This window comes from Leptopilina heterotoma, unplaced genomic scaffold, assembly GCF_015476425.1.
Source record: "Leptopilina heterotoma isolate Lh14 unplaced genomic scaffold, ASM1547642v1 Lhet_91, whole genome shotgun sequence".
NCBI classification, from domain to species: Eukaryota; Metazoa; Arthropoda; class Insecta; order Hymenoptera; family Figitidae; genus Leptopilina; species Leptopilina heterotoma.
The window spans coordinates 612,192-622,867 of record NW_025111197.1 but is presented as its reverse complement, the minus strand read 5'-3'; the positions used below and the strand labels follow the sequence as shown (position 1 = coordinate 622,867).

Sequence of the window (10,676 nt, the reverse complement as noted above, 5' to 3'; positions counted from 1 at the left end):
TACAATTAGTTTATGAGGTTTTTTTCAAATAGTAAATTTGATATTTTACCCAAACAGATTGTTAAAGATATTCTTATCCCACATGCATAAAAATGGCGCTCTCTGATAGCAGACTATAGGGAGGAAACCCAAGCTGCACGGAATATACCCTGAAGATGAAGGGAATATTACATTTCATATTCGGAGTATTCCAGTGGAATGTTCCAGGGATCTTAAATAATATTAAAATGTCCGCCCCACAGGACTATTCCAAGATAACATTGAGGGAATATTCCACGGTAATATCAAAGCAATATTCCAGGATGATGTTGAGGGAATGTTCCACCGTAATATTAATAGAATATTCCAGGGTCATGTTGATGGAATGTTCCCAGGTAATATTAAATATGTTGAAAATGCCATTAAATCTCATTTTTACTAAAGAAAGAAGAAAAAAGAAAAAAAAGTCAAATTTTTTCAAAGTATGAAATTTTGGTATCAATATTCGTACATCAATATTCAACGTGAACCTGGAATATTCCATTAATATTACGATGGAACATTCCGTCGACATCATCCTAGAATATTGCTTCGATATTACCGTGGAACATTCCCTCAATGTTATCTTGTAATATTCCTGTGAAGCGGACATTTTAATATTACTTTAAGATCCCTGGAATATTCCACTAGAATACTCCGAATATGAAATGTAATATTCCCTTCATCTTTAGGTTACATTCCGTGCTGCTTGGGAAATCATTCATTTCTTTTACCGTATGAAAATGGCGGCCGTGTTCTCTCATGGGCAATAAAATCAGCTGGTCCCGAGCGTTATTTTTGCCCATGGAAAAAAAGGCCGCAATTTTCATATAAATCGAACAAGTGAATGACTTCTACTCCCTGCCGTCTGCTATCTGAAATCGACATTCTTGTGCATTAGAAATAAAAAATATCATAAATAACACGAGAATAAAGGCAGTCAATTTTAGTTTACATAAAGCAGTGAAAACATTGGGATCCGGCAGTTCGTTCCGATTAATAATATTCTCTTTCACTAATCCAACGTTTAAAATATCAGTTTTTTACTGAATTCTACAAGGTGATCTGAAAGTCGTATTCAAAATTGTAGAATTAGATTCAGAAAAAAATTCTAAGACAGCACTTTTTCTTTTTTTTGCGAAATTCTAAATAGTTTTAAAATAAATTTAAATTAAATGGATTGAAAAGTCACGATAAATGTAAAGCATTTGAACACCATTTTTGTCATGCGACAAACTTCTCTATGAAAAAAGTAAACAGAAGGAATGACTGACTTCTGCCTAAATGATATGGAGTGATATGAATCAATTGTTAAAGAAATTCACCAAAAAGTTAAAAGATATTTTATATTTGAATTGTAGAGAAGAACTTGAATTGCGAAGTAACGTGCGCATGAAATAAAAATAAATAAAATATTAAAAAGGTTAGTATAAATTAGTAAAACTATATTAAAAATTCATGTTGATTAAAAAAGGTTAACTTGTTATAAAATGAAAAATGTATGTAACGTGAAAATTGTATAATTTATTAAAAAATGTGTTAGACATTAAAATTAATGAAGGTAAATGAAAGTAAATATTTTACAAAGTAAAATAGGTAATTGGCAAATCATTTCCAGGTTGAAATATATCTATAATTAACATTTATAATTTAAAAACAAAGGTTAAATAGAATAAAAATATGTATTGAAAATAATTAAATCTATTTTTATTAGGAATGTTTATTAAATAATATTATTAAGTTAATTTATTTCAAAATTTATTTCTGAAAATTTTTCTATTTTATTTCTCATGTAAATATTAGAACAAAAATTGGTAAATTTATTTTTTGTTCCAGGATAAGAAAATATGGTAATGAGTGAAAAGCATGTGAAAAATTAATTTTATTCTCAAAAAGCTGTTTCCTGTGTGATGAAAGCGATAACAAATATATATAACAACAAAATTAAAAATTAAAAAAGAAGAAGTTAAAATCAATTTGTAAATTGTCATAAGTTTTATAAATAAACAAAACTTGTTTGGAAATTCATTTTCACTATTTTTGTATAATTAAAAAAAATGTATTAATTAATTAACTAATTAATTAAAACATTTTAAAAAATATATAAAATAAATAAAAGATAAATAAATAATAAATTTAATAAATAAACAAAACTTGTTTGAAAATTCATTTTCACTATTTTTGTATAATTAAAAAAACTGTTTTAATTAATTAATTAACTAATTAATTAAAACATAAAATTAATTAATTTTTTGAGAATGTTCTCTGACAATTAAATTTAATATTCAAAGGAAAAAAATCCAATATAAAATATTGTTGAAGTCCACTTTTTTACAATTCAATTTTACGTAATTGAAATAATTTAAATTTAAATTACACAATGCAATACATAAAGAATTTTATCGACATTTAAATTTTTTTTTTGAATTTTCACATTTTTCAGTTTTCTGATACGGGCGGGTAGAAACACTGGCTATTAAAAGTTTATTAAAAAATTTTTTTTTGACTTTTTTACATTTTTCGGTTTTTTGAAACGGGCGGGTGAGAAAGTTGGCTATTAAAAGATTATAAAAAAAAATTCCCAGTGGTCACCATTTGAAGAGCAATAATTCCTCTTTAATTTCTGACATTGAAAAAAAAATTGATCGAAAATTGTTCGATTTATGAATTTCTTTCGTATTTTTTCAAATTTTTCTGGTTTTTGATCCGGGTGGGTGAGAACGCTGGTTATTAAATTTTTCTTTTTTAAAATCGCAATGGTCACATTTTGCAGAGCATTAGTTCCTCTTTAATTTCTGTCAAAGAAAAAAAATTTGGTCAAAAATTGTTCCAATTATGGATTTTTTTTACTTCTTCAAATTTTTCGGTTTTTTGATACGGGCGGGTGGGAACGCTGATGGATATTAAAAGATTATTAAAAAAAAATGCACAATGGTCAAATTATAAAATGCAATAATTCTTTTTTAATTTCTGATAAAGGAAAAAAAATTGGTTGAAAATTATTCATGTTATTTATTTATTTCTGTACATTTGTATACCCGCGGTCCTGTCGAACCGCGGGTTTTGATTTATTTTTTTATTTTTTCGAAACCAAATATTTCGAACTTGCTATGGACTCAAAACATGTCACCGTTGTAGTGTTTTTCGATTTTTCGAAGGCATTTCCTTCTGTGAATCATAATTTACTAATTGATAAATTGCATTCCTTTAAGTTATCGGAATCAGTTTGTAAATGGTTTAAGTCTTATCTGAGTTTCACATTTCAAAGGGTGGTTAATGGGCGTAATGAGTTCTCTGAATGGGATAATGTTAAATGCGGGGTTCCACAGGGTGCTTCACTATCTTCGTTGCTTTTTAATTTGTATATTCCCAGGTTAAAATCCCTGTACAGGATCCTTAAAGGATCCTCTCGGGATCCTGTGCAGGTCCTGTGCAGGATCCCGACCGGATCCCGTACACGTCCTGTACAGGATCCCGACCGGATCCCGTGCAGGAAATTGGAACAGGGTTCCTGTGCAGGTTCCGATGCAGGAACCTTAGCTATCAAAGGTTCCTGTACAGGAACACTTGCAGGATCATGTACAGGAAACTTTTTAATTTTTTTAATTTTTATATGTTAAGCAACATTTGACATACATAGACTTCATATTTCAATATGTTAGGCTCGTATAACAATGTTGGCCAGAAAAATGTATTGCGCATTCGAGAAACTCATAGAAAACTACTGCGCAGGAGTTAAAAATATAAATAAATTAATTGAGGAAACTGTGTAGGATCCTTTACGGGTTCCTTACAGGATCCTTTATACTTAAGTACCTGCAGTTTACAAAACTGTAAAGGTTCCTGTGCAGGAACCTTTACAAAGTTTCCTGTACATGATCCTGCAAGTGTTCCTGTACAGGAACCTTTACAGAAATCTTTGATAGCTAGGGTTCCTGCATCGGAACCTGCACAGGAACCTTGTCCCAATTTCCTGCACGGGATCCGGTCGGGATCCTGTACAGGACGGGTACGGGATCCGGTCGGGATCCTGCACAGGACCTGCACAGGATCCCGAGAGGATCCTTTAAGGATCCTGTACGGGGATTTTAACCTGGGTTTCAGATCTGGGAAGTGGATTAAAATATTGTAGATATCATAAGTATGCTGACGACTTTAAGTTCTATTTGTCTGGTCCATTGTCATTGCTCCCTGATATGTTTAAAAGGATACAAATCGATATTGATTACGTTGTACAGTGGGCCTATGATAATGGACTTACTCTCAACTCGGATAAGACTCAGGCCATGCTAATATCATCATCGAGAAGCCCTGCAACTGTGACGTTCTCCCCCCTTATGGTAGGAAAGAACCCAATTATCTTTAGAGAAACAGTAAAGGACTTGGGATTAATATTAAATTGTCATTTATCATGGAAGGAGCACGTGGGCAGCATCACTCGTAATACGTACATAGTATTACAACAACTTAATATGTAGAAGCAAGGACTCTTTCCCAACTGAAACTCGTCTTCTACTTGTCAAGACACTTATCTTCCCATTTTTTGATTATTGTTGTCCAGTGTATGATGATATTACTGATGAATTAAATTCTAAACTGGAGAGATCTTTGAATGCTTGCATACTTTTTATGTATAACTTGCCAAAAAGAGGACATATTTCGACATTTAAAAAAAAATTCAAATGTCGATAAAATTCAAATCCGAGCTAAATCTAGCAAAACTGAAATAGGTTTTTGCTAGTTTTGATAAGTACTTTCAGGAAAAGAAGTCAAAAATTAGTGCACATTCGATGACCTCAAAAAAGTTGCACTGTGTTATTATGTTCAGAAACATTAAATGTAAATAAAATTTAATAAATTTATTGCAGTCGTTCCATATTATCTATTTTTCATGGTGAGTCGAACCTGCAAAACTAAATTTCGAAACGTTAATTTTATATCATTTTTATATTTTTATATAAAAATTTAATTTTTTGCAAATTTAAATTATCTATGAGTCAAATTTGTACCTATTTAGGTTCTCTTTGTAATGGATTGATCATATGAGATATTATTTTTTTAGTTATGAGCAAAAAAGCTAAGATGTGTCAAACTACAAGCCTTTCCCCTAAATAATGATTTTAATGAAAAAGTTTTCATTCATATAGTTTACCTTTCATATATTTTGCCTTTCGCATATTTTGCCTTTATGAATTTTTCATTAATTTTATTTAGATGGCCCTTTAAATTTCAAACATAGCAAATTAATATCAAAGTTTACAAACTATAAAAATCATTCATTTCAAAGTTAACTAGAATTGCCCTTTCTTACAAAATGACCAAAAAACTAGTTATCGATATGATCCTTAAAATAGTCCTAAAATAAGTCTTCGATATAATCCTAAAAATGGTCCTCAAACAAATCCTCAATATAATCCAGAAACTAGCCTTCAAATAATTCCTCAATTGGACCAAAACGCAAGTCCTGAAAAGAGTCCTCAATCTAAAAATAAAAATAGACCTACAACAAGTTCTTAATCTCACCCACAAACTAGTACTGCAAGAAGTCATAGATATCATACTAAAACTAGTCCTAAATCAAGTCCTCAATTTGATCCAAAAATTAGTCCTAGAACCAGTTCTTAATCTGATCCTAAAACAAGTCATAAAATAAGTGCTGAAATAAGTTCTAGATATGATCCTAAAACAAGTACTGAATTAAGACCTTAATCTGATCCTAATTCTTAGATATTATCATAGAACTTGTCCTCAAACAAGTCCACAATCTGATCCAAAAACAAGTCCTGAAACAAGTCCTAGACATGATCCTAAAAGTAGTCATTAAACAAGTACTAAATCAGATCCTAAAACTAGTCCTCAAACAATTCCTGAAACAAGTCCTAAATCTACTCCTAAAATTAGTTTTTAAATAATTCCTCAATCTGATCCTAAACCAAGTCCTCAAACAATTCCTCAATCCAATCCTAAAACCAGTACTGAAATAAGTCCTAGAAATAATACTAAAAGTCATCATTAAACAAGTCCTAAAGCTGATCCTAAACCTTGTCCTCAATCAAATCTTCAATTTGAACTTAAACTATTCCTGAATTAAGTGCTAGATATGATACTAATACAAGTCGTAAAACAAGTCCTGAATCTGATCTTAAAACTAGTCTTTAAACAAGTTCTCAATTTGATCCTAAAACTTGTCCCTAAACAATTTCTTAATCTGATCCTAAAACTTGTCCTCAAACAAGTCCTCAATCTGTTCCTAAAACAAGTCCTGAAACAAGTCCTAAATCTGATCCTAAAACTAGTTCACAAACAATTTCTCAATTTGATCCTAAAACAAGTCCAAAACAAGTCCTAAATCTAATCCTAAAACTAGTTCTTAAACAAGTCCTAAATCTGATCCTAAAACTAGTCCTCAAACAATTCCTCAATGTGATCCTAAAACAAGTCCTCAAACCGTTTCTCAATCTAATCCTAAAACAAGTTCTGAAGTAAGTGCTAGATATGATCCTAAAACTGGTTCTCAAACAATTCCTCAATTTGATCCTAAAACAAGTCCTAAAACAAGTCCTAAATCTGAACCTAAAACTAGTATTCAAACAACTCCTCAATCTGATCCTAATACCAGTCCTGAAATAAGTCCACAATCTGTTCCTAAAACAAGTTCTCAAACATTTACTCAATCTGATCCTAAAACTTGTCTCTGAACAATTCCTTAATCCAATCCTATAACAAGTTCTAAATCTGATCCTAAAACTAGTCCTGAAACAAGTCCTAAATCTGTTCCTAAAACAAGTTCTCAAACATTTCCTCAATCTGATCCTAAAACCAGTCCTCAAACCATTTCTCAATCTTATCCTCAAACAAGTTCTGAAATAAGTGCTAGATATTATCCTAAAACTAGTTCTTAAACAATTCCTCAATTTGATCCTAAAACAAGTCCTAAAACAAGTCCTAAATCTGATCCTAAAACTAGTATTCAAACAATTCCTCAATCTGATCCTAAAACCAGTCCTGAAATAAGTCCACAATCTGTTCCTAAACAAGTTCTCAAACATTTACTCAATCTGATCCTAAAACTTGTCTCTGAACAATTCCTTAATCCAATCCTATATCAAGTTCTAAATCTGATCCTAAAACTAGTCCTTAAACAAGTCCTCAATCTTTTCCTAAAACAAGTCCTGAAACAAGTCCTAAATCTGATCTTAAAACTAGTTCTCAAACAATTCCTCAATTTGATCCTAAAACAAGTCCTGAAACAAGTCCTAAATCTGATCCTAAAACTAGTTTTCAAACAATTCCTCAATCTGATACTAAAACCAGTCCTGAAATAAGTCCACAATCTGTTCCTAAAACAAGTTCTCAAACATTTTCTCAATCTGTTCCTAAAACAAATCCTGAAACAAGTCCTAAATCTAATCCTACAACTAGTTCACAAACAATTTCTCAATTTGATCCTAAAACAAGTCCAAAACAAGTCCTAAATCTAATCCTAAAACTAGTTCATATACAAGTCCTAAATCTGATCCTAAAACTAGTCTTTTCCTAAAACAAGTCCTGAAACAAGTCCTAAATCTGTTCCTAAAACAAGTTCTCAAACATTTCCTCAATCTGATCCTAAAACCAGTCCTCAAACCATTTCTCAATCTTATCCTCAAACAAGTTCTGAAATAAGTGCTAGATATTATCCTAAAACTAGTTCTCAAACAATTCCTCAATTTGATCCTAAAACAAGTCCTAAAACAAGTCCTAAATCTGATCCTAAAACTAGTTTTGCAACAATTCCTCAATCTGATCCTAAAACCAGTCCTGAAATAAGTCCACAATCTGTTCCTAAAACTAGTCTTTCAACAAGTCCTCAATCTGAACCTAACATTTGTCCCTAAGCAATTCCTTAATCTGATCTTAAAACAAGTCCTGAGACAAGTCCTAAATCTGAACCTAAAACTTTTCCTTAAAAAGTTCTTAATAAATTAAAACAATTCCTCAATCTGATCCTAAAACCAGTCCTGAAATAAGTCCACAATCTGTTCCTAAAACAAGTTCTCAAACATTTACTCAATCTGATCCTAAAACTTGTCTCTGAACAATTCCTTAATCCAATCCTTTAACAAGTTCTAAATCTGATCCTAAAACTAGTCCTTAAACAAGTCCTCAATCTTTTCCTAAAACAAGTTCTGAAGTAAGTGCTAGATATGATCCTAAAACTGGTTCTCAAACAATTCCTCAATTTGATCCTAAAACAAGTCCTAAAACAAGTCCTAAATCTGATCCTAAAACTAGTATTCAAACAACTCCTCAATCTGATCCTAATACCAGTCCTGAAATAAGTCCACAATCTGTTCCTAAAACAAGTTCTCAAACATTTACTCAATCTGATCCTAAAACTTGTCTCTGAACAATTCCTTAATCCAATCCTATAACAAGTTCTAAATCTGATCCTAAAACTAGTCCTTAAACAAGTCCTCAATCTTTTCCTAAAACAAGTCCTGAAACAAGTCCTAAATCTGATCCAAAAACTAGTCCACAAACAATTCCTCAATGTGATCCTAAAACAAGTCCTCAAACCGTTTCTCAATCTAATCCTAAAACAAGTTCTGAAGTAAGTGCTAGATATGATCCTAAAACTGGTTCTCAAACAATTCCTCAATTTGATCCTAAAACAAGTCCTAAAACAAGTCCTAAATCTGATCCTAAAACCAGTCCTCAAACCATTTCTCAATCTTATCCTCAAACAAGTTCTGAAATAAGTGCTAGATATTATCCTAAAACTAGTTCTCAAACAATTCCTCAATTTGATCCTAAAACAAGTCCTAAAACAAGTCCTAAATCTGATCCTAAAACTAGTTTTGCAACAATTCCTCAATCTGATCCTAAAACCAGTCCTGAAATAAGTCCACAATCTGTTCCTAAAACATGTTCTCAAACATTTCCTCAATCTGATCCTAAAACCAGTCCTCAAACCATTTCTCAATCTTATCCTCAAACAAGTTCTGAAATAAGTGCTAGATATTATCCTAAAACTAGTTCTCAAACAATTTCTCAATTTGATCCTAAAACAAGTCCTAAAACAAGTCCTAAATCTGATCCTAAAACTAGTTTTGCAACAATTCCTCAATCTGATCCTAAAACCAGTCCTGAAATAAGTCCACAATCTGTTCCTAAAACTAGTCTTTCAACAAGTCCTCAATCTGAACCTAACATTTGTCCCTAAGCAATTCCTTAATCTGATCTTAAAACAAGTCCTGAGACAAGTCCTAAATCTGAACCTAAAACTTTTCCTTAAAAAGTTCTTAATCTGTTCTACAAGAAGTACCAAAATAATCCTAAATATGATCCTAAAACAAGTCCTAAATCTGATCCTAAAACTAGTTTTGCAACAATTCCTCAATCTGATCCTAAAACCAGTCCTGAAATAAGTCCACAATCTGTTCCTAAAACTAGTCTTTCAACAAGTCCTCAATCTGAACCTAACATTTGTCCCGAAGCAAATCCTTAATCTGATCTTAAAACAAGTCCTGAGACAAGTCCTAAATCTGAACCTAAAACTTTTCCTTAAAAAGTTCTTAATCTGTCCTACAACAAGTCCCAAAATAATCCTAAATATGATCCTAAAACTAGACCTCAATGTGATCCTAAAACTAGTTTTCAAACAATTCCTCAATCTGATCCTAAAAGCAGTCCTGAAATAAGTCCACAATCTGTTCCTAAAACAAGTTCTCAAACATTTCCTCAATCTGTTCCTAAAACAAATCCTGAAACAAGTCCCAAATCTGATCCTACAACTAGTTCACAAACAATTTCTCAATTTGATCCTAAAACAAGTCCAAAACAAGTCCTAAATCTGATCCTAAAACTAGTTCTCAAACAATTCCTCAATTTGATCCTAAAACAAGTCCTGAAACAAGTCCTAAATCTGATCCTAAAACTAGTTTTCAAACAATTCCTCAATCTGATCCTAAAACCAGTCCTGAAATAAGTCCACAATCTGTTCCTAAAACAAGTTCTCAAACATTTCCTCAATCTGATCCTAAAACCAGTCCTCAAACCATTTCTCAATCTTATCCTCAAACAAGTTCTGAAATAAGTGCTAGATATTATCCTAAAACTAGTTCTCAAACAATTCCTCAATTTGATCCTAAAACAAGTCCTAAAACAAGTCCTAAATCTGATCCTAAAACCAGTCCTGAAATAAGTCCACAATCTGTTCCTAAAACTAGTCTTTCAACAAGTCCTCAATTTGAACCTAACATTTGTCCCTAAGCAATTCCTTAATCTGTTCCTAAAACAAATCCTGAAACAAGTCCTAAATCTAATCCTACAACTAGTTCACAAACAATTTCTCAATTTGATCCTAAAACAAGTCCAAAACAAGTCCTAAATCTAATCCTAAAACTAGTTCATATACAAGTCCTAAATCTGATCCTAAAACCAGTCCACAAACAATTCCTCAATGTGATCCTAAAACAAGTCCTCAAACCGTTTCTCAATCTAATCCTAAAACAAGTTCTGAAGTAAGTGCTAGATATGATCCTAAAACTGGTTCTCAAACAATTCCTCAATTTGATCCTAAAACAAGTCCTAAAACAAGTCCTAAATCTGATCCTAAAACTAGTATTCAAACAACTCCTCAATCTGATCCTAATACCAGTACTGAAATAAGTCCA

At 31.7% G+C, this 10,676-nt stretch overlaps 1 protein-coding gene across 1 annotated transcript; it reads left to right on the top strand.

Annotated features, from left to right (window-relative positions):
- The first annotated feature begins 4,214 nt into the window (after positions 1–4,214).
- Positions 4,215–9,508, top strand: LOC122511945 (circumsporozoite protein). Its single transcript, XM_043627519.1, has 3 exons — positions 4,215–4,465; positions 6,422–6,708; positions 9,300–9,508. The coding sequence occupies exons 1-3, from the start codon at positions 4,215–4,217 to the stop codon at positions 9,506–9,508; spliced, it is 747 nt and encodes a 248-aa protein (XP_043483454.1).
- Positions 9,509–10,676: the final 1,168 nt, after the last annotated feature.

Excerpts from the sequence above, each read along its gene's own strand:
- LOC122511945 (XM_043627519.1), top strand. The coding sequence starts at position 4,215 with ATGTTTAAAAGGATACAAATCGATATTGATTACGTTGTACAGTGGGCC. Across the intron at positions 4,466-6,421 it reads GGCAGCATCACTCGTAATAC|TCCTCAAACAATTCCTCAAT; the intron begins GTACATAGTATT and ends TCCTAAAACTAG. Across the intron at positions 6,709-9,299 it reads TCAATCTGATCCTAAAACTT|TTCTTAATCTGTTCTACAAG; the intron begins GTCTCTGAACAA and ends TTCCTTAAAAAG.